Source organism: Crassostrea angulata, chromosome 3, assembly GCF_025612915.1.
Source record: "Crassostrea angulata isolate pt1a10 chromosome 3, ASM2561291v2, whole genome shotgun sequence".
Lineage (NCBI taxonomy): Eukaryota > Metazoa > Mollusca > Bivalvia > Ostreida > Ostreidae > Magallana > Magallana angulata.
Window position 1 is genome coordinate 2,617,742 of NC_069113.1, and position 24,080 is coordinate 2,641,821.

Below are 24,080 nucleotides of genomic sequence, written 5' to 3' on the forward strand. Positions count from 1 at the left end.
GATTTCAGGAGCTTCCGGGGGCTTTGAAATTGACACCCCTCGAATACCATCATCAATCTCCTCTTATTACAGTCGGTTTTTTTTAAATGACAGTAACTTGTTTTTATGATTTTGTATAGCCTACTTTAAACCTTTTGTAAATCAAAGACAGGCTGCTATTCCGGATATATCACGTAAGTGGAATCAATTACTAGTATTTCCTTGACATGACGCTTTCTATTAACATATTTACATAAATGATAACATGCTATAGTTCTCCTTTTAAGTTAAATATTCATGGAATTAAGATTGTCAATTGCTATAATTGTTAAACTTTAAAAAAAAATTACACTATTTATTGTAATGTCTTTCTCCTGCAATTATAATAATATGCCATGACTTGTCTGTCCTGGTCTCTCAATTAGAAATAAATGATCTATATCTTATACTTGTAGAACCTTCTCAGTAGAAAGAAGCAAAGATGTTTTTCGTAATAAAAAATCAAGAGAGGCAAAATTTGCTGATCTACCTAATAACATTTATTGTGACGTCCAACATGTTCACTCCAGTCGCAGTGACCACTAATAACCGGATACTGCTGAGCAGCGTGGTGGTAGGGGCCACTCTCGCCGCTTCTCTGTGTGAGTACCATACAGTGGTTCCAACAACATTCGTTAAATGCAAATTTTCGCATATCTTAACGTTTAGTTGATCCATGAAATTGATTTTTTTCAAAAGAGTGTAATATCTAATAACATAATGCATTGATCAGATAATTGTTCCTTTTAAATGGCATTGAAACTAAAAAAAAAAAATTCATTATGCACCAAACTTTATGCCCACAAATATTAATATAACCAAAGTCAACTGGTAATAAATTGTAATACTGGTTTGTTCAATCATTTACATATGTCGGGACATATTGTTGTGGATTTGAATTAGACTTTGTCTTAGAAGCCCATTATATATATGTCGGGGCATATTGTCGCGGATTTGAATTAGCCTTTGCCTTAGAAACTCATTATTTTGTTATCTGATTGACCGAGGAAATGGAAAACATAACAATCCAAAATCTACAACCATTTGTAAAAAAAAAAACCTAAGACATGTAAGTATATTTACATCTACCAAGTATAATTTCCTCTATTTCTTACGGAAACTTATAGTTAATTCATAGCTCTATAGAAACAGCCAGACTGAAATCTACACGCCCTATTTATCGATTGGTCGAAATCTACAGCGGCTAAAAGTGACAGGACTTAAAATTGACACGCCCTGTTTATAGACTGGTCTGAACCTACAGCGACCTTAGTAAAATCCCGGACTGCACGAAATAATCATGACGATGCCAGACTCAAAGTCTCACAGGAGACGACTTGGCTGTTTCTTTTGTACATTAACAGTAATTTAGGTAATTTTACTAAATTTTCATAATCAGTTTATTAATTAGTTGAAGAAAGATGTTAATATAAACAATAAAATGCTTTCTTTGATGATTCATGCGGGTTATGAAGGTAGCGATCATTGCAGGAAAAATTTACATAACCCGCTAACGCGTATTTTTCCTGCAATGTCGCTACCTTCATATCCCGAATGAATCACCAAAAAAGCATTTTATTGGTTTTGTAAAAAATATCTTATTGCAATAGAAAATATGTTATACTACATGAATGCACAGCAGGTTGTGTTGTATTACAACTGGATTCGGAAACAAGTTGTTACACGTAATATACTAATCCATTTCCTTTTCGGGCATGATGAACTATCCAATTTACAATTTGCCTCAGTATATTGTAAAAAAAAATAATATACAAAACATAGATCAATTTTTGTAAGGTAAAAATGAAACAAAGAGCTTCTTTTTTTCAGCTGGAAGGTTCGATTTGAGTGCAAACGATTTAGCTGTTCTTACGACTGTCATGCTTGTGTTGAACTTCCCGGGGCAGCATGCCCCCGCAGCCACCACGCCACCATCGCCAACCAAGCCACGTGTGTACTTTACCTTGATAATTTGATATCTTTCAAAGTATTCTACACCACTCGCGCAAAGTTTGTTCATTACAGTGAAGTGATAGTTTCATTTGCCACAAATTTACATATAGTGTTTCAGTAATTTTCTAGGCAGGGCATCAATTTTCGTAAACAATTTAGTAAACATCACACTTTAAAAGATACGTAATATTCGTAGTCACTATTATTTTTCAACAATAAGTGTGATTTTAACTAAATCAACCAAAAATAAATATCAATAAAATAATTTATCAACAGTATCTTGCAAAATAAAAAGTAATTGTAGTACTCCTATACAAACCAAGCCAAGTCTAAAATATTTAAACATTATACATGTTATTGTTTGTGTTAAGTCTGTGATACCGACTGGAAGGCATACAACGGTCACTGCTACATCAGAAATGCTGGTCCACTCAGCTTCGCAGATGCATCTGTGAGTATTAACATCTTCCAGATTTAGGAAATGGATCTTCCTCATTTTTTACACTATCTAAAAGGTGTATGTATATAAACATTATAAAAATATTTTGAATATTTGACATTTTCATAGAAAACATTTAATGTACTCGTACATTACGTGAAAAATTAGTCTTCTTAAACAAATTTGATTTGATAAACGGTTGATATCTATAAACACATGTAAGTGGCAAAAAATTGCTCATTTTTGGGGAAATTAATTTATGGTTCATTCAGAAAAAACGGCAAAGTACATATGCTGGAAAAACGAAAAAATAATTTTGGGCCATTTTCTTTTTTCATTTTAAAGGCAAATTGTCAACACGTAGGAGCATATCTGGTTGAAATTGACACTGCGGATGAAAACAACTGGATAACACAAAATCTGTTGAAGGATTTTAGTGAGTATCATTACACAACATGACCTTTTTCCATGCAGGATTATAAAATAATATAAGGCTACGTTTTTAGGATTTTTTTTAGGTTTGACAAAAACCAACCCCTTTAAGTCTTATTTATAAGATGAGAATAAATTAAAATTCTTGAAATGTATTTTATCTACCGTATCAAGTTTGTATTTGTAGTATGCGAAGAGAATGGTAGTATTCTTGAATGATGATAATACATCCCTGCTACCAAAACAGTATCATTGATGATAACAGAACTAATATCATAGCTTACCATGAAGTCTTATAAAGCCAAATGTTGTGTTAATAAAATTTGACGTGCATTTCAAATGCTGTGCCAATTTCAGAGAATAGTAGAATTGAAGTTATTATTAAAAACATTTTAACAAGAGCTTAAGATAGTTGTGTCAAACAGCAACAATGTGGCTGGATTTTGAGATAAAACTACGCGATCTATGCATATTTCACTTGAAACCACTTCATTTTTAAATTGTTTTATTTTGATTTTAAAAAAATATTAGATATATCTTAAAAGAAAGCCCAATGTCTTGTTAAAATGGTTCCAAAAGTATTACAAAGAGAAATAACAGTTTGACAATTTTTTGTCATTCAATCTTATTGCAGAAGCACTAGCATTGTGTTGTTTTTGTTTTATATTATATTTAGCGTCATTTTCAGGTTGCGCTGATCCCTACCAATGTGGATCTTGGACGGGTGGAAACGACATTGATAAGGAGAACACCTTTGTGTGGAAAAGCTCCAACAAACCATTCACTTACACAAACTGGTATGATTCAAACCCCGATGATGATCAAACAGCGGAGAATTTAGACTGTGTGGAAATCTTTTACCTTGGCTCGTGGAATGATAGGCCTTGCGTTGATAAAAGGGCGTTTCTTTGTGAAACGAATCAAAAAAATTAAGCAGGGTCTTTGGACTTTGTAGCATGAACATTCCCATCATTCTCTCACATTATTTTAATTCATCAGGAGCATTGAATTGGGCTATGATATGATTAAAACTTCTTTTTGGAAATGATTTGTTGATGCTTTTTTATATATTTTTAAAACTTTATGTTCATCTTTTTCTCTCAACATTTTCCCGTACGAAAAATAATTGCCGCATTGATGGTTTCTTATTAAAGTTTTACTCATTTATTCATTGGATGCAAAAAAATTCACCGTTATGTTAACTGTTTCTATATAAAAAAAAGTTTCTCCTCTTTACCTTTAACAGATTTTTTTTTCTCAGAAATTAAGGTTACAAAAGGAAAATTATGATAAACTTTATGTGACCTTGTTTTCTGTCTATTTACAGAAAGTTGCAGGGTTATTTTAAACAGAAAATACGATGTACCAAGCAAATAATTATAAAATCAGTGTTCGTTCCTACAGATATTACATTTCGTAGGTTACGGTACGACTTGCATGTACTACTCTATATATCTCATTTTTTATGTCCTATTCCCCATGTGATTTGCTGGCGTATGATTACGAAATAGAAGAAATGAACTCTATTTCACCTTGTTCTATCTAATAGATCAAAATATAGGTAAAGTTAAGGGGGCTAGGTGGTCGTGGCTATTTTACACTATATGTATTTCCTGAAAAAGAAGAGCTCCGTGTTAAGTTATGGGGAAACTAATCAAACTATAAAGATAAAATATAGGCATTTTCTATACTAAAAATGCTAAATAAGTTACACTGGGAAATGCATCTGTGGTTCGGTCTTTTCTTTATGATGCAATAGAAGTTATTGTGTAAAACTTAACACGACATTTTAAAATATATTATAACATATTTTCATCAAAAGAAATTAACATGTGAGCAAGGAACTCGTCTGCTATCTACAAAATGTACCAGTGTAATCACACAAGCATTCATACCTGGATATGTGTACACAAAGAAGATGCACGAATATATTTTTTTGCTTCTCTGTTACAAGTAATTAGATTGGTTTTTTTCATTGGCTAAAGCACGATTAACGAGATACATGAAATTAACAATTCGATCTAGTTAAATGAGGGCTTGCTATTAACGATAAGAAATAATTATGTAAACTTGTTGGTTAGGAAGTTAGATTTTTCTATTCTTGTGATGTATAAATTGTATATACAATTTATGTAACTTTTTTAAAAATCATATTCAATATGTAAAATTCAAATTTTCATTTCGTATGTGATGGTAAGATTTAATGTCAATTAGTCAACAAAACCTATTAAAGAAATTTCAACGCCTTGATGAATTCTTCTTTATGTTAATGCTGCTAATTAATGTAGAACCATTTTAACAAGACCTTGGACTTTCAGCAGGACGTAGCTATCTATTTTTTGCGTCAAAACAAGTTAAAAATGACGCGGTTTCAAGCGAAATATGCACCGATTACGTAGCATTAGCTCAAAAGCCAGACAAACCTTGTTGATTTCAGAGAGCCATGGCTGAGTGGCTGACAATGAAATAGACAGGCCTACGTCACATTGCTCTTTGACAAAACTACTTAAAGTCCAAGCTCTTGTTAAAATGGTTCTAAATCGAAGAAAAAATCATACTGAAAATATTGAAATGATAAACGGTACAGTGGCGTACAGTAGGAAACGATGGAGGCCTTTGGGACTGTAAAGTGGCATACAGTGCGGTACAGTGCTGGTCAGTAGAAATGTAAAATTACATACAGTGGAGGTCAGTGAAAGGTACATTTACAGTAAGTTACAGTAGATGTCAGACAATGTCAACATTTACAGTAAGTTACAGTCAATTTACAGTAGATGTCAGACAATGTCAATTTTCGATTACAACAGTTGATTTTGAGCTCAGTATGCCGAACCAAAGTAAATCATATACATACAATCTCACCAAAAATCCGTTAGTTTGTCATCAGTTTTGTACAATGAGAAATAACCTTGATTAACAGTTTCATGTATCTCATTAGAAGATCAAATTTAATACTTTTTAAAGACACTACGTTGCATTATTTTGTTTTTAACGTTTTGTTGTTGTATCAATTGGTTTGGATGAATACCATCAAAACTCGGTGGTTACAGTTGTCCGATTTGTGTTAAATCAACATAATTTATGATACCCATCCTGACAAAAGACTCGTTTGATCAACCAGGAATGTATATTTCAGTTTAAACAGCGTCAATTTTACACAATAGAGCAGAACCTCAAGAAAACGTTTTCCGATTTTGTCAGTCTTTGAATATTGATAAGCTCTCTTAGCAAATTCGAAGAAAAAGGTCAATTGTTTTGATTAGCAATCTAGATACATGTACAAATGTACTTACATCCCACTGAAGGCCAAGCTCTTGTTAAATTCTAAATTTTGATCAATTTGTCTGCTTAAACGCTAAATTTTGAACTTCATAAAACTGTTTTATGCGCATGTGATTGCATTCTTTCTTTCTTAGCCAAGTTTAGTACGTCACAGATTTTATTAAAATTCTTGCAATATATAACGTTTACATTTTAAAACAATGCCTAATTTTATACTTTTTAGTCTGATTGTACTCGAATTAGTTCTTGGATTTGATAAATGAACAGAAATCTACATAGACCACGCGCTGACGCCTGACAGACTGACAATTGACGGACAGACTATTGACGGACTGAAGATTGACGGACTGACTATTGACGGACTGACGATTGACGGACTGACGATTGATGGACTGACGATTGACGGACTGACTATTAACGAACTGACGATTGACGGACTGACTATTGACGGACTGACTATTGACGAACTGACGATTGACGGACTGACTATTGACGGACTGACGATTGATGGACTGACGATTGACGGACTGACTATTGACGGACTGACGATTGTCAGACTGACTATTGAAGGACTGACTATTGAAGGACTGACGATTGACAGACTGACTATTGACGGACTGACGACTGACAGACTGACTATTAACGGACTGACGACTGACGGACTGACTATTGACGGACTGACAATTGACGAACTGACAATTGACAGACTGACTATTGACGGACTGACTATTGACAGACTGACAATTGACCAACTGACTATTGACGGACTGACGATTGACGGACTGACGATTGACAGACTGACGCCTGACGGACCGAAGCTTGACGAACTGACTATTGACGGACTGACTATTGACGGACTGACGATTGACTATTGACCAACTGACTATTGACGGACTGACTATTGACAGACTGACTATTGATGGACTGACTATTGACAGACTGACTATTGAAGGACTGACGACTGACAGCCTGAAGATTGACGGACTGACTATTGACGGACTGACTTTTGACGGACTGACTATTGACTGACTGACTATTGACGGACTGACTATTGATGGACTGACTATTGACGGCCTGACGATTGACGGACTGACTATTGACGGACTGACTATTGACGGACTGACGATTGGCGGACTGACGAGTGACGGACCTACTATTGACGGACTGACTATTGACGGACTGACGATTGGCGGACTGACGAGTGACGGACCTACTATTGACGGACTGACGAGTGACGGACTGACTATTGACGGACTGACGATTGGCGGACTGACGAGTGACGGACCTACTTTTGACGGACTGACTATTGATGGACTGGCGATAAACCTGTAAGAAGCTGTAGTAGGATTCATGTTTGGCCATTTCTTGCTGATTGAAATTTTTTTTTACATGCATTTACTCACTTCATATGAATAATTGGAAAGAGGTTCAGAAAAGATGTAAATGTAAATAATAAAATACAATCCTATTTTCGTTGAGAATAAAAAAAATTAAACTCGTAAATTCTTTGTCGTTTAATCGATTTACTAGTAAACATGTATACTCAATTTTTAGAAAAGAAATTTTACAATCATTGTTAACTTTACATCTTTCTATTGCACCAGATGTTAAATGTCTGATCCACCCATTTCTGTTATCTCTAAAATCTCTCTTGTGTTCTAATGGATTAAGTACCCAAGTACAATATTTCAAGTATAAAGTCTCCAATAAAAGGCAATGTATCCTTATCTGATACATCTTACCCCGCACTGCCTTCTTTGTACATTAGCTTTTCTAAATCAAGCAACTTTTTCTTACCAATAAGTGTCATTCTAGGGATAGGATTTTTGACTAGATATGTTCTAATCAATCTGTTCCCTAGTGTGCACAGTATATCTTTTATAATTCACTGGCTGGTGATTTCTATCACATCGTGTTTTCTAACCCATCATCATATCCAAAATAAGCCAGTTATTTCTAAATCCATTAGCATATATCTGCAGTGTTTTCTAAATCCACCAGCGCTGCCAAATCCTCTAATGTATTTTATCCCACCAGCACATCAAAATCCTTAAGTCTATTCTATTCCACCAGCACTCCTAAATCCACCTGAGTCTCCTTAATTCTTTAGTGCTTTCTAATCCACCACCATTCCTAAATCCCCCAGTCAGTGTTATCTAATCCACTAGTGTCCTCCTGTACCGTGCCGTTATAGTTACCAGCAAAGGCTCCCTGACATCTTCGTCATTATGCGACACTTTATTTTTGTATAACTGCCAGACTTCCGGTATCGTTCTCGAACTGCGCGAGCTGACCTTGAACTCGGAGAGGTCAAAGTCGTCAGACCGGGATGGCTGGACCTCGGTTGAGAGGTTATCCATTGGAAACAGAGTACTGTTAGTCCCTTTTTCCAAGGCTATGGCGTTGTTTATGTTTGGGAGAGTTAGTGGTTCTGTGTATTCTACGTCCTGTTTCGCTGGGTTATCCGTTGCCTTTTGTGGAACTGTTTCGTCTGAGATATTGCAAGTTTCTCCCAGAATTTCCTCCAAATTATGCGTAATATCCGAGTCTTTAAAATACACTCGCGATTTCTGAAGAAGTTCTTCATTGTCTTTTCTAACATTCCTTAGCAGAATTTCCCTCTCTACTTTTCTTCGTTGCTGTTTTTCGTACAGTTTGCTTAGAGATTTTGTCACATTGTTCACTTTCCGCACAAACATCTGAGACTTACTACGATTCAGTTGAAACTCCCCTGATCCAGCGGAAGACTGGCTTGTCCCCGAGTTCTGAGATGATGAATACGAGACACGAGAAGGAGCGGCAGACGCACATTTTGACTGAAAAGCAGACGACAATGTGCTGGGGCTGGCGATGCTGAAAGATTGAGACCGCCTTAACGACTGCTGCCGGAGTCCAGTTCTTAGTGAAGGAGAACGAAGATTAATGTCATTCAACTGGTGCCGAACACTGATTTCCTCTAGTTCCAGTCTCCTAAGGTTAATATCCTGGGCCTTATTCAAAGACCTAGTAAACTCGTCCAGTTGGCGTTTTTCGCGCGCATTCCGTTGTCTAGTTTTAAAAAGTTCTTGGGCATCAAGAGCTGTGTACGCGTTGCTGATGCTGAAGTCGTGATACAGATGGCCGAGGGTAGGGTTGATCGTCATGATCGAGTAAAAGTTAGCCCATACTCCATTCGTCAGATAAATATAGACCTCACTAGAACCGCTCAAGTGCGGGTTACTATGTATTGTTGTTTTCCTCACCGTTTTATTTTAACTTTTTGATGTGAGATATTCCACTTATGATACGATCTAATATATCCTGGTACGTGTATCTCTCTAAGAGATTTTGTTCGACATTAAACCCGTAGTTAAAACAACATGCTTCATCTTGAGAATTTTTACTGGAATGTGAAATGGATCTCGATGGAAGGACGACATCTCCAGATTTTAGTGACACTTTCATTTGATTCTTTAAAATTATGCTTGTAAAATAACATCTCTCCAAATGATAAACAAATATCACAATGGTTCCTATTCTTCGGAAGCATGATCAAGATAGAATGTGTATTTACTCACGGACCCTTACATGGGACAGTAATTCTGGCGGCAAACAAGGAGTTAATCCGGGGGCACAACAAACAAGGTCTGGTTGTCCGTGTACCTACCCTCATCTCGTCAGAATACCCTCAATCACTGTTTATACTGCGACAGTCTGGTCGTTCAGAAAGTCACCAAGCTATTCAATCATCGCCTCTAATGGCTTCATACTCAGATATTAGCTATTCTCCGGGTGTCGACAAATTTACACGCTACGTAACTTGGCCTCTTGTCCGTACAGTGTCCAAATACTGAAACAAGACACGCACCGCACTTGTACAGCCCTGTATACATTAGAAATTACATGGGGGAGGGGGGTGACAGTGAGGAAATAAAGCACCAGGTTGTTATCAAGTCTAACCATTAAATCACATCCGCATTGAACCACTAGATCCGATATTGCATTTCTGTTAATGTTAAGAATTTAATAAAAAGATAAAGTTGGCCTCGGCTGCCATCTGGAGAGCTCTGCAAACAGGAGAAAACTATTTAAACAGCGGAAGTCAACGGGGGGATTAGTGACTTCGGTTCACCGTCGACAACATCAACAGCTGATGGATGACCACTTCACGGCACAGGGACCCGACAAACGCTGGAGTGGATTTATTCTTCTGTTTCAAGATTTTTGTCAAATAGTCAATTTAAAAAAGGAATGATACTAATGATCTGAACCAAATCAATACAAAGTTAGTGGTGTTCTCGTGTGACTTTTTCCTTTCTTAAGTTTAAAGCTCTTTGATTTAAATATTTACACTTTGAAACTGACAAAAGAGAGATTTAAGATTAAGTTTAATAGCATGTCGTACCTAGATGGTGAGTTTTTAGGAGATGTTATCGCAGATAATGATGACGCATACAGGTACAGGTATATGAGTTTATTAATTAAAACCAACAAGATGAACCAATGCCTCCCATTGTCGGAATTCAGTCTGCTATTTCTTCAGAACAAACGCACAATCAGTATAAGTACAATTTATAGCTATATACAGTCATATAGGAAAAGCAACATAATCTACCACATTTGCAAGTTATCGTTCTTAATACCTGGACTGATATAAGAGCCGAGTTATAATGCAAATGTATTAGAATTAAACCGTCATTGCTTCCTGTTCACAATTAACAACAATAAAGATTCACGGGGCAGACAGAGCAGATTATCGTTGCTTGTTTGGTTTACAGAGTACTCGTCGTTCAAAGGGTTGGGTGGGGGTGTAATTGATCGTTACAGACCTCTCTGTAGGCTTAGAGAAAAATCAGGTTGACAAAATTAAATGTATCCCGTACAACTATAGGTCAGCAGCTACATTAATATGTACAACAACGTTCAGTCAATGGATCCACGGGTGCGTGAACAAAGCCTCCTGCTAATATACACTTCCTCGCATATTCTCCTTAGACAATACTGATATAGACTGGTGTCAATAACATGCGCGTTAATTTGCACTACATTAAAACATTAAACACTCCATTAAAATCCAAGTGCTTCTGACTTAACGAGGAAAAATGTCATTGAGGCATCCATGTCCCCATTATCCGTGGCCACTTACCGGTATCACATCGTATCTCTCCATTCCTCGCAAAAAATATTGACTCTGTCAAAGCAGATGTGCTTTTGCAAATGTCATTTTTCTCGGTTCGAGGCTAACTTAGTCGTAAGAAGAAAACTAAAGCGATTGATATGAGCAACAACAACTTGTGTATATTATATCTAAAAAAAAATTTGTAAAAACGCACGGCTACACCGCTGCAATTTGTCCCTGAGAATTTCATAGTTGTCCAAGCACCTTCCAGACCGAGGCACTTTGCATGTTAAAAAAAAAACAAGACAAAATAATATTAATGAAGAATGAAAATTATACACAGCACTCAACAGTGTTCACATTTCGTTTTTCTGATTGCGTCCTCGTCTAATTCCCTCCTGAAACCGTGCTTTTAAGTAGTCGAACACGTGAGTCCATGCACGTGCAATGTCGGGTGTAAAGTCGTCCTCTAATTTTTCTTTAAACGTGTCACGGATCGCCGGCCATAGGAGCTTGAAAATAAAGATGATCTGATAGTAGTATTTATTATTAACAAATATTTTGAATACTTTCAAAACGTTTAAATATTTACTAGTCAAAATTGTTAAAAAAAAACGCGCTGGTTCTTACAATTACACCTTTGTTACTAATATACATGTATTTAATATGGTTCAGTCAAAATGATGTTTTTTTTTTATTTTCTGCCTCCTCGGATTCTACTTTGTTACTTACGCTGACCATTTCCGGACGGACGTTATAGCCGGCGTGGCGCTCCCCCATCACGATCAGTATGTTGGTCAGTATCACCGAGTCCTCCAGACTCTCCACCGCGGCCCCCAGACCGTCCATCACGATCCGGGAATGCGCGCGCAGCCTCTCCTCGTCCAATACCAGCTCTCCGTCAGCCTCTGTGTGGGTCATATTCTGGAACAGCCTCTTCAGGTCCTTGTTCTTCTCGAACAATCTTAAAATACAACAGAACTCATATCTCTTACTGGATTATTAACTAAAGTCATGGGGGTCTATTTTTATCACAGGTGCTTGAGGACAGGATCGACCCCAACCCCTGCCCCAATATATAGACCCCCGGGACTTAATTTTTCTTTTTTATTAAATTATCCTTTTATGACATATTTCTAATCTAATTTATTCATCCATTGCCCAAAATTACATAAAACAAACATTTTTGGAAAAAAATCAGACCCTTTGTACATATAATACAAGTAATAGCTTTCCAAAAAGCTTGCCAGACTAAACAAAATTATTCAATGGAAGCATGCATGTATCAATTAAGTGGGCTATCTTATCATAAATTTATAAACGGAACGTGCAAATTTAAGACGAAATGTCGGTCTTTTCTTCGATCTAGAACATGTACATATATATCACTTGTAAATCATTTATTCTATTAATTAAATTTTTTTTAGGAATGTACACATATCATATATGTGCATGTAAGCTTGAAAGCTGGAGAGTAAATAATAGTTTTTTAAAATTGTATTTGTTATATTAAGATGCTAAATCAACTGAAAGGCATTTTTAAAAGTTTCCAACCATATAAAATATGAAAAGGTATACAAACACATATTTTTTTTTTAATGTGTGTGAGCAACTTCATCAAAATCATCTTTACAAGCAATTAAAAAAGGGCGAATTCTCAAATTCATAAAAAAAAATGTAACTTCAACTCAATTAGAATTCCTTATTTGCAGTTTCATTTATTGCATGCTCCTACAAAAGTGGAGGGGGGGGGGGGCGTGAATCCAGCGTGAATCCATGATATTTCCAATTATCAAAAAAGTTAAGAAGAGTGCCAGCTGCCAAAAAGTGGGGAGGGGGAAGCACCCCCCCCCTCACCCAAACCCCCGATGCTACGTGCCTGTGATGTAAACACATGGTGTGCTCTGGGGTATTTGCATGATCCCAACGGACTCGTCAACTAATCGGTGCGCAAAAACTATGAATGTGACATTATGGCGCGAAATCCTGTTATTACCGTTCACGCAACAAATGAACTCATCCATTGGCAGAGATCCATGGGGAGGGGGTCAGATGAATTTTCTGACATTTGTTTTGTAACAGCAACATACATGTATATTATACTTTGAATCGGGTGTTTTGGAAGAAATCTAACGAATTAAGAAACACAATTGATTAGTAATTGTCAGATGTAGAAATGTACATTTAGTAAGACACGCGAGTTATGATCCCTTTTCAAGATTAATGAAATCGTCCAACTGAGCGAAAATCGGGTCACAACCCGCTTTGGCGATTTAGTTCCTCCAGTAAACATTCCAGCTGTACAAATATATATTTGTTTTAATCCAAACTGATGACTCTCTTGTAATAATGATAATCCAACACCAATTATTATTACATTGTACCCTAATAGACAATATGTTACAACTTGTTGCGATGACCCCCTCCCCCTTTTTCACCGTTCAAATATAGTGGAATGCTGATCTATTTTTAAATCAGGATTACACACGTGCACTTCATGGTGAACGTCCCTTTTACTTGAAAACTCTTGCTCGCTGTTGTTATCACATGCCATAAAACATTTTCATCAATTGTGAATGTAAATGCTGACATCTTAAACATGCATCGGTTAATCTTTTTTGTGAAATATCATGATATTGCTTGTCCCATTGTCTGCACTGTTTCGGAGAATGCAACTTTTAAACCTTAGAATAAGAAGGTTGCTAACTTCGTCTGCCAGCCGAGAGGCACTGCCGATGAATATTTGTTAAAATGTACTATCAAACTACATCTACCAGTAAAAGCGGTGACCTCATGTCGTAGCCCGATAATTCCCTTCACTGAATATCTGCATGCCATGCCCGTGTAAATACATTTATTAGGTAAATAGGACAATTTTCACCGACAAGTTGCAAGATTTGAACCGATTCATCTAGAACCAACGGATGTGAGGTTTTATCGCAAGGAAGACAACTCCGAGAGATTTATGAAATTGCATGGCAAACTCGAAAAAAGTACAATTCATAAGAAATATGAATTCTAATCAAGCCGAGAAAACTTTTTTATCGTCTTGGGAACTGGAAAATCTAAAAGAAGGCACTCATATTGAGTGTATTACAATGGAAGACATAAAAGAGAAAAAAATAAATTCTGTTACGAGTTATCTTCCTTGCGATAAACCTTTACTTCCGTTGGTTCTAGATGGACGAAGTTAGCAACCTTCTTTTATTATATGTACAGAGGGTCTGATTTTTTTTTCAAAAATGTTTGTTTTATGTAATTTTGGGCAATGAATGTATAAATTAGATTAGAAATATATCATAAAAAGATAATTTAATAAAAAAATAATAATGAGGTCCCGGGGGTCTATAATCTGGGGGGTGGGGGTGGATTGGGGGGGGGTCGATCCTGTCCTCAAGGACCTGTGATTTTTATGGATTTTAATCCTTTCAAAGATGCATGTTAGACATAATTAACTTGAAATTTGTTATTCAAGATGCCGCTCTATACTCCTTGCAATTTTGAATCTTGCGCTCATAGAAAGAGATTTTTTTAAAAACTCGGCATTTTATGTTTACAAACATCACGAATGTTGTTTAAAAGATAAGCATGTGCTATGTGTTAGGCTTCAACACGCAATGTCCCTAATATTATTTGAATAATCAAGTCAGTGTACTACAAACGGACTCCTGATCAACTACATCCCATAAGGGCGAGGTCCTCTTGCAGGCCAGAGACTCCCCCCAAGATAACGTGTTTATGTGAGAATAACGAGAATATAGAGATGAAAAAATAAACTCTACCCGAACTTTAAAATCGTCATAGCGGTCCGTACTCTTCGCCATATTGAATATATATCGCACCGAAGCTTCGTTAGTCTCAATCTTTATCATCCAGACGTTTGTGTTATATATTTTAGAGATACATATAAACACAAACGTCTGGGTGATACATACTAAAATCTCCTCGAAAGAGTTTAAACAAATTGTTCTAAAACTATTCGTTTGATTCTATTTTATTTGTAAAGTGTTTCTTTGCAAGTTTCTAGTGAATTTGATGGAGAGAAATGTAAATTTGCTATTTCATTCACCACCCCACCCCCGACCCATGGAACGAAAATAGAAACAACATGCGTGTGTACAAAAAGATAGGATGAAACCGTTTACTGATCCACAGTTCAGAGCATATAAAAGCTTCTCAAATATACAACAAAGACAAATTAATATAAATTCCCCATACATTCAACCTATTTGCTTCATTCCCAAAGTGTATTTGATCGATGACTTACTTGTGGAATACCATCATCCCCGCCCCGTCTAAGTCCTGACCCACTATTTTCCAACTTTCCTTCACCAACCGGATGTCCTCCGCTGTTACGTAAGTCTCCAACTCCCGCTTCTCTCGGTTGGCATCTTCAATTCCAGACAGGGTACAACCCATCGTTTACAAATTGATGACTTAAAAAAAGACACAAATTTTTGACTTACTGGATTTTCATCAGTCATTCTTTCACTTGCTTTTAGTAATTTCTCAAAATTAAAAAAAATAAAATCGTAATTTAGAAAATGTACACAAACTTAGGCACGAAAAAATACCATCGGATATTATTTTTTTTATCAAGCTGTGATGCTATCTATTCTTTTTCTTGATCTTGAATTTCAAAAGATCCTATCGAAGATTGATTTTCCTTTTAAACATACATGTTTTGTCAAAAAGCACTTTTTTAAAGTGTAAGACTCTTTATGATTATAGGACTTGACAAAGTCTGCTGCATACAGGTTCTGATTTAATTAAAAATCAGACTTTGTTGTTAATCTGAGCAAGCGGGGAAAACACAGTAACTGTACCCGGATGTAAGTATACGGATAATGGTTCCCAAATCAAGTTGATGAACAATATATGCAAGCTTCGCGATATCATTTATTCAATCTTCTCCAATTTTTAAGATCCACACAGAACTACCCTAACACTTGCTAAACAGAGCTTATTTGTCTGCAAACGATCGTCATAAAAAATAAGCAGTATTTCTCCACTTGTTGTAAAAAGTGTGATAATCACCTTTGAGAAGTTATCAGCCAACCAACCGACTGGGAAACTCATGCTAGATTAATAAGAACTTGTAATAAACTTTCGGACTCAGAAATACTTACTCTTTAGTTACCTATTACAGCCATCACCAATGTGTACTTTGTCTACAAGATAAAAGCATCGCACTAGAGAGAGATATGTATAGGAAAACATTGATTGACAACTTGACCTTACAGTTTCCAGTAATTAGAATCATTCAAAGAAGTGTTATTTTTAATTGATCAGAACCAACATCATTGTAATGTAACATCAAGTACCGCACTGGCATGAAACAAAAAAAGTTCAACGTTTACTTAGTTAGCTATATACTTGAAAGTTTAATTACAGAGAATGTATTGTGGTACAATTGGTTAATCAAATAAAGGCGCGCGGTGCCATTGATGTTAGAAGTTAATTGCCACCAAACGTCAACAGGGCAGACATCGGGACGGAAGCAATAGGGGAGCTTCTTGTCGAACCTAGCCCGATACTCAGTTGTTGACTTGTGTTTGTCCCGCAGACAATGACTGTGTAATGATGGCACAACTAATTAGTTACATAAAGCTAATTAATCAGGTCTAGGGGGTTCTGTTTATTAACAGATGATGAGTTTGCAAGACTCCAGATGCGCCAAAAATACCGTGTTTTAATCAACACGGCGAAATTTTGTTCATTAGCAAAAAAACGAACAAAAAAACCCGGAGTGAACTAAAGGTAAAGTGTCCACTAACGGCGCCTGCAAAACATTGCTTCAATAGGAAGAAAATTTACAACATATAAAAGAGTCTTTTGACGTATTAGATATAATCATAATCAGTATGTTCATTATGGTTTTCATTTCTTCATTATTTAAGACGTATATTTGCATGATCAAAACTTTGTTAATACTCTTTATTCTATTATTAATGAAATAAATCAAAGTCGTCAACTTTACGGAAGTCAATACATTTGAAGACAACGAAATCGTGTCCGATTGATTTTATAACTAACGGCAAAAACATGAAAGAATATGTAATACGGCCTTTAACTCGGGATATTAATATTACTGTTATCAGTAACAGTGTAGAGGAACTATTCGGTACCGGACGACAAAATACAAGACATTTACTGAGTCGGATTATACTACATGTATGTCATTACATGAAGTAATAGAGAGAAAAATACTGAATAAATAACAGATAACGAGTGTTAGCTCTTCCTTCTTTTTACTTAAAGTCAGGCTGATTTGAAAGTCCAATTATAGATGTGTACCTTTTGTATTATGAGACAGTGAGTATGTATTTTTTTTGTTATGAGAAAAAAAGGTTTGATGCTTGTGTTTTGTGTGCCATTTTACAACGTTTGCTTGAATACACGACATAACCTAACACAGTTCTTGTGCTTCATATCAAGTACATTTATCAAGATATGTTTGTAAATAAAAGGACAAGTGACTTGATACATATACGTAGACCATGAATCAGAGGCGATCTTTCACCAATACGATCCAATGTACTTTGAAAGGTTGCTGATGTAAACATATCGAAATATTAATGTTGTCCATTATAATTTTAGAATAGCAAAAATACATAATAAACTCTGGGGGCGATATAGCCTTTACTGTGGATAATATACTTTAAGAATAGCAAAAATACACATTAAACTCAGTAGGCGATATAGCCATTGCATTGTTGAACCCCTCTTTGAATTACTCTGGGACGTCATTACACAATCACGGATTTGACACGGTCTGTGAAATCTCAATCCGTTTCTCATTCATTTTATATTTTATATTTTTATAAGTTTCTAGAAATGGACGTTAATTAATTCCGCAACTGAGCCAAAGTCTCATGAAATTAAAATCATACAGAATTTTTGTCCTGTGACTAAGCCAGAGAATAGTGAAAATGGAGAAAATCAATTCGTCAATAAACCCGCCAACAACAGGTGATCAAAGGGGGTATTCAGGTGTACCAGAAACATACAGACTGTATCCATGCTTTGATTTGTTCAGAGTTTGTATTGTATCTCAGTTACTATACACAGTTGAAAGGAATGTTTAAAGTTTAAGCTAACGTGTGATAAACACGAGAATTTCTGTGGTTATTAATTTGATATTTTTTACACCAATAAACAGTACCTCGATTGTATAGAAAAACCGGGCATGTGATCGTATAAAGAGAGTGAAACAAAAAATGAGTGGAGAAAAGGAGCTTCTGCCGTCATCAACTTTATACAACAACTACTGCGCAGCTTTTATTTTTGTATGTGTGTTCCTTTTGTGTGATGAGACACCTACTACTTTTCTGTCTAGTAGCTTAAGATATGTCCGCGTATTAGAACCATTTTAACAAGACCATGGACTTTCGGTTGAACGTAGCATCAAAACAAGTTAATAATGACGCGGTATCAAGTGAAATAAGCATCGATTGCGTAGTTTTAGCTAAAAAGCCTTGTCGATTTCAAAGAGCCTTAGCTGAGTGGCCAGCAATGAAAAAGACAGGCCTACGTCACATTGCTGTTCGACAAAACTACAGAAAGTCCAAGAAATCGCACGTTTTTTTAAAATAAGAAAATATGTCCACAGCCATCGTGATTTTTTAGACCAAAATTTCATTTGATAAAATGAGACCATTGATGTCAAGGTTCCAAATGATAAACTCTCTGTCGTAATTCGTAAAACCTCATGTGATTCCGTCGCCTTTACTTTGCAATGGGATACAACAGACCTGCCATATGCGAAATATTTTGAGAGAGAGAGAGAGAGAGAGAGAGAGGAGTTCTTTTACACGATAAATTTTTGATGAGTTTATCTCATAATCAGCGGTATCTTCAATTGAAACAGTCTATAATATACGCCAATTTATCGTGTATGTGTACATATAGGCTGTGTTAATAGGCACATTAAATTTCCATTTCATACTTTAATTATTTAGCAGTTTCCGAATGCACGGTCCGTATTTATTGTTCCTTTGTAATAAAATGTCTACTTATAGTAAATCATCTAACTGAAATGTAGAAGCCCTATGGACAGATAGAAATTAATAAAATTTTCAATTAATTAGAAATGAGTTGCGTTGCTTGACATTCTATGTAGTATCTGGCCCCTACACCCAAAACTGAGAATAGGGTTTTCAATATAACTTTGCATATAGCTTTGAAAAATAAAATAGAATTTTAATTTGTGTTTTAATTTGTAAGTTTCAAATCGTTCAACATTATTGTTTAAATTAATCAAAGTATTTTTTTTAAATCGAACATTCACTTCAGTCTGTTCTCTGTAGTACCGTATTAGGTCCAAGGTTGTGGCAGACTGAATTTTGAATCTCATTATAATAATTCAGAATGAAATGGGAATGAGCATGTAAATTTGACCAAAACACTGTGTATATTTATGTTGCCTAATAAGCGCATTAATCTTGGAGCCATATTAGTGCTCTAGTAGATAATTAAATGCATTAGGTTACACGACACCTAAAGATGGTGCAGTAGGCCCTGATTATGAAACCTACTGGCTTAACTGGTGCCCTAACTGTACAGCCTAATGCCCCAACAGATGCCTCAACTATGGAGCCTAAAACCCTAACGGGGAGACCTAACATGTAGGAGTCAGACATAGTACTATATAAAGAGTGAGTTTTTTGTTCATTTGAGCTTACAGGATGTTCTTCAACCATCGCATTGCTATGTATTTTCCTGTTATTTTTCATTAAATCGGATTGTTTGGTTGTTTTTGTTTTTTTGCTTTTAGCGACCCCGGTCTATTCGGTGTACCTTGATTACATATCAATAATGCGTTAGTTTGTCATATGTAAGGTCACAGAAAGGTATACAATTCAGATTTATTGATTTGTGATTAAGGTTATTGTTGAAATGATGATGAGGAATTGGGATAGCATAAAAAATTAAAAGCAGAATTTTGTAAGGTATATGTCACTACCTCTGAGAGCGGCAATAGAGGATTTCCGTAGGCAATTCAAGTAAAGCTATAAATATGGTTTAAAGTAAACATTATGTATAAAATCTACATAAAACTGCTAAAAATTTGGGGTGTACGTGTTTTGCAGTATGTTATAGAAGTGATGCGGAACAGCTCGACGGATGTTAATTAACGTCGATCGGAAAAAGTATCTGCCATCCTAAAAGGCAGTGAACACGTTCCATTTATACCATATCCATCATTCACAATACCAAATGTCAAAAGTTTATGCAAAGGATCTTAGTCCCTTATATGAAAAACTTCGCCTTTATTTATATTTCCTTTAAAGTGCAAAATATCTATCAAATTCTACGATTTTATAGTTGGTTTGCATACAAGAATCAAACCTTTCACTACACAGTGTTGACCAATGGACGCGGTGTATTGTGTCCGGACTGGTACAACATGTTGTACCGGAACACTCGCCCTTCATGTAATTGTGTGCTATAAAACCAATTTATCGTTATAATAAAAAAGGAAATCTGCTTCGACACGTGTTGAGTTCCTGCGTATTTTAAAGAGGGCTGGATGGTCATGGCCATTTTTAGGCTAAACTGATCTCTTTTAGAAGAAGAGCTCTATATAAAAATAAAGAAAAGTCACCAAATTCAAAAGTTGACATGTATCGATTTTTCTTGACTAAACATGGGTTTGTAGCTTAACATATCATATTTAAATAAAAATTTAAAACTTTAAGCAGATCTGTTGGTCAATTTGTGGACCATCGATATATCTATATTCTATCTATACTTTATCACAGAATTCACTAGTTTTATACAAAATTTTAGCATTAATTTTAAGCTAATCAAAAAAAAAAACCAAATTAATCAGCAAAAATTATGGGTCATTTTTGCCATTGTGTTTCTACCATTTTCTTTTATAATTAACATTTATTCATTCAATAAGGAAAACACCACAAACAAAATCACTGGTGTACTTATACCATAAAGATCAAAATTCCATAACATAAATAAAACATTTGAAATGCAAATAGAGGGATACGCGATATATATTCTACCACATATATTTCTGGGTAATATCAAATATTGAAAAGCGTTTGCGAAATTCATGGATTCCTCTGGATCAGTTCTAATAAATTTATACACATGTTTAATGAGATATATAATGTACAAGTTATATCGAAACCTTTGTAATAAAGACAAATATTTCAGGCTACCTATATACCAGATTTACAGTGAACAAATTTTAAGGAAAAAAGAGCATAAATTCGAGCTTACCTTTAGTAAATTATCATTAAGTCCTCACACAAAGTGACTGAAAATCAGAGCGCCTTAGTCTTTCCGGTATTTAGAAAGATCGAACGGTTCTAGTCGGTTTAATTACGCAAGAAGATAAAATCTGTCGGCATGAGCATCACGCTGTCAAGTGTCGGTGTCTGTCCATTGTGACGGAGGAGGCTGGTGTCGATCTGTTTATTGGGTCCATTGTCATCAGAGCACGCCTGTTTATTAGGACCTTTTAACCACACATCCCGCCATTGTGGAATCGGTAGATCGGATATTGATGCTCATTAAGGTCTACTTGATGTACCGCCTTCATGCTGTGGAAGATCTCGGCGAAAAAAAAACACAGAGCAGAGTGTGTGTGTGTGTGTGTGTGTGTGTGTGTCTGTCTGTCTCTCTCTCTCTCTCTCTCTCTCTCTCTCTCTCTCTCTCTCTCTCTCTCTCTCTCTCTCCTCTCTCTCTCTCTCTCTCTATATATATATATATATATCTGCTGGTTACGTCATTGTGTTTATCATATAATAGCACAAGTGTATTTTTAGACGGGGGTCATATGACCCCTTCTATTGGTTTACTGTCAGCCGAAGTCTCAAACCGGAAGGCACGCGTAGAACACATGAATTGAGTCTACGCGTAAGAAAATAGTGCAGAAAGTTTCCATGCATTTCAGTAAATATTTTTTATAAAAACACGTGCACGCATTAAATCTTTTTAAGTCCTCTGTGTATAAACGAAATTCTATTTAGAAAATAAACAAAAAGTTTTATTGATCAAAATATTCTTGCTCGGGTTCAAATGTGGAATGAGTTACGTAACTGAATGCACAACACCGTTGACGATTAAGTTGGTGTACGAGCTCATTAATCAATAGAAGAGGTTGATGGTGGAATCGAAATTAAAGTTCCCAAACGCAGTGTGCCATTTTTGAAAAGTTGTGAATTTTATTTTGACAATCTTTTACCTTAATACTACCAAACTTCATGCGCAAGCCGAAGTTAAAATCGGGACGGGTTATACACAGATGTTTTACAAATCAAATATCGGTGTTTTATTGGCTTCCAGTCTACTTGCGGTATGACTGCTGTTCGTCTCTAAAGGAATTTTGTACACAGAAAATAAAAACAAGTCTGAATTTGCCTTCTCGTTCGTTGGATCTTTAGTTGATTAAATTGAATTTAAATTTTAAACAATGCATTGTAAGCAAAATCTATAATAGATTATTCATTTTGGAAGACTAATACATCATATCATATATACAATCTTATCGATTGAAGAACCAAGTTAAATGTTAATGTTCATGTTTTCCGGCTTAGTTTGAATCAAGCTTGCAGAGAATTACATTGTAAAATAATACATTACAGTGGAGCCTCAGTTATCCTGACGCTTTCGTTCCCAAGTCCAATCGTCCGGATAGGTGAAGCGTCCGGATATCTGAAATGTGTCTATTGTTGTCATGAATGATAATGTATTTGTATACAATGGCTCCCAATGTTGATAGTAGGTTTTTTTTGCCTTTCATAACATACAGCAACACATGCTAGAGTTGTCTGTTGATATGAACGTTTTCAGATGTAAAGAACTCTACTTTATTTCATTATTTTGTCATGAAATATTAACCGGACAATAATGATAACCGAATCTAGCTAAATTCTTTTTGTCCAAGTGTGATATGTGTGTGATAAACTGTTGTTCGCAATTTTCCAATTTTTGAAAGTGATTTGGGAATCCTGTGTGTTTATACAAGCTACTCATGAGGGTCAAGCACGTTAAACAGGTGTGAAACTTAATTGACAGGCCTAGGGGTAATCTTTTGTACTTAGTAAGGTATCATCAAATTTTACCGTCCGGTTAAATGAAGAACGATTAGTAGTAAAACAGTGTTTTGTGATAAGAACAGACCGTCCGGATCCGGAACACGGAATTCCGGACATTACCATTACTTCATGAATTAGGGCATTAAATTACCATTGTTATACTTTCATGTTAAATACTGAAATCTGATTGGTTAAGACGCAGTTAATAATATTTACTATTACCCTCAGCGTTAGCAACGCACTTGGCAACGGGTAACATTAAAAAATGTTACATGCGCGAAAATTATGCGCGTACGGTTCGCTGTAGAATTCACGTTATTCCTATATAAAAGCAGTAAAATTTTCTTAAAAATTTTAAAAAAGACATTCAGTATAACAAAATAAATAGTGCCTGTTTGGGATGATAACAGTTAAAATTGACACCCCTCGAAAACCATTGTCAACCTCCGCTTCGCGTCGGTTGACAATGGTTTTCGAGGGGTGTCAATTTCAACTGTTACCCTCCCAAACAGGCACTATTTATATATTAACATTACTTAATTTTCTCGAAGTAATGCATTACATTGCCATTACATGGGTAAAGAAATGCATTACCATTACTTTGTGAAAAGTCAGTAAGTTTTAAAAAAGTAATTTAAAAACTAAATAAATAGTTTTTGTAAATATTTCGCAAATAAAACATGCTTAAAATATTTACAGGTTCATGTTCATGTTCACTATCAGGTTCAAATTTAATGACTTATACAAGATTGCTGTTGCACTTGTAGTTCTCAAAGTTAGTTTGGTCCCGTAACAT

At 35.6% G+C, this 24,080-nt stretch overlaps 3 protein-coding genes across 4 annotated transcripts; 1 reads left to right on the plus strand and 2 right to left on the minus strand.

The window, feature by feature from the left end:
- Positions 1–441: 441 nt before the first annotated feature.
- Positions 442–5,082, plus strand: LOC128178125 (perlucin-like protein). Its single transcript, XM_052845145.1, has 5 exons — positions 442–620; positions 1,849–1,968; positions 2,343–2,426; positions 2,775–2,846; positions 3,531–5,082. The coding sequence occupies exons 1-5, from the start codon at positions 461–463 to the stop codon at positions 3,773–3,775; spliced, it is 681 nt and encodes a 226-aa protein (XP_052701105.1). The 5' UTR covers positions 442–460; the 3' UTR covers positions 3,776–5,082.
- Positions 5,083–7,623: 2,541 nt separating this feature from the next.
- LOC128176793 (uncharacterized) lies at positions 7,624–10,094 on the minus strand. The gene has a single exon (XM_052843332.1). It carries the CDS (start codon positions 9,265–9,267, stop codon positions 8,281–8,283), a length of 987 nt encoding a protein of 328 aa, XP_052699292.1. The 5' UTR covers positions 9,268–10,094; the 3' UTR covers positions 7,624–8,280.
- Positions 10,095–10,562: 468 nt separating this feature from the next.
- On the minus strand, positions 10,563–21,763 carry LOC128177236 (neuroglobin-like). 2 transcript variants are annotated; one of them, XM_052843864.1, is made up of 5 exons: positions 21,465–21,763; positions 16,352–16,393; positions 15,490–15,658; positions 11,955–12,186; positions 10,563–11,734 (listed from the first exon to the last, which is right to left on the minus strand). In XM_052843864.1, exons 3-5 carry the CDS (start codon positions 15,639–15,641, stop codon positions 11,579–11,581), a joined length of 540 nt encoding a protein of 179 aa, XP_052699824.1. In that variant the 5' UTR covers positions 15,642–15,658; positions 16,352–16,393; positions 21,465–21,763; the 3' UTR covers positions 10,563–11,578. The 2 variants fall into 2 exon arrangements, with proteins under 2 accessions (XP_052699824.1, XP_052699825.1); XM_052843865.1 differs by lacking the exons at positions 16,352–16,393; positions 21,465–21,763 and adding an exon at positions 16,049–16,246.
- Positions 21,764–24,080: the final 2,317 nt, after the last annotated feature.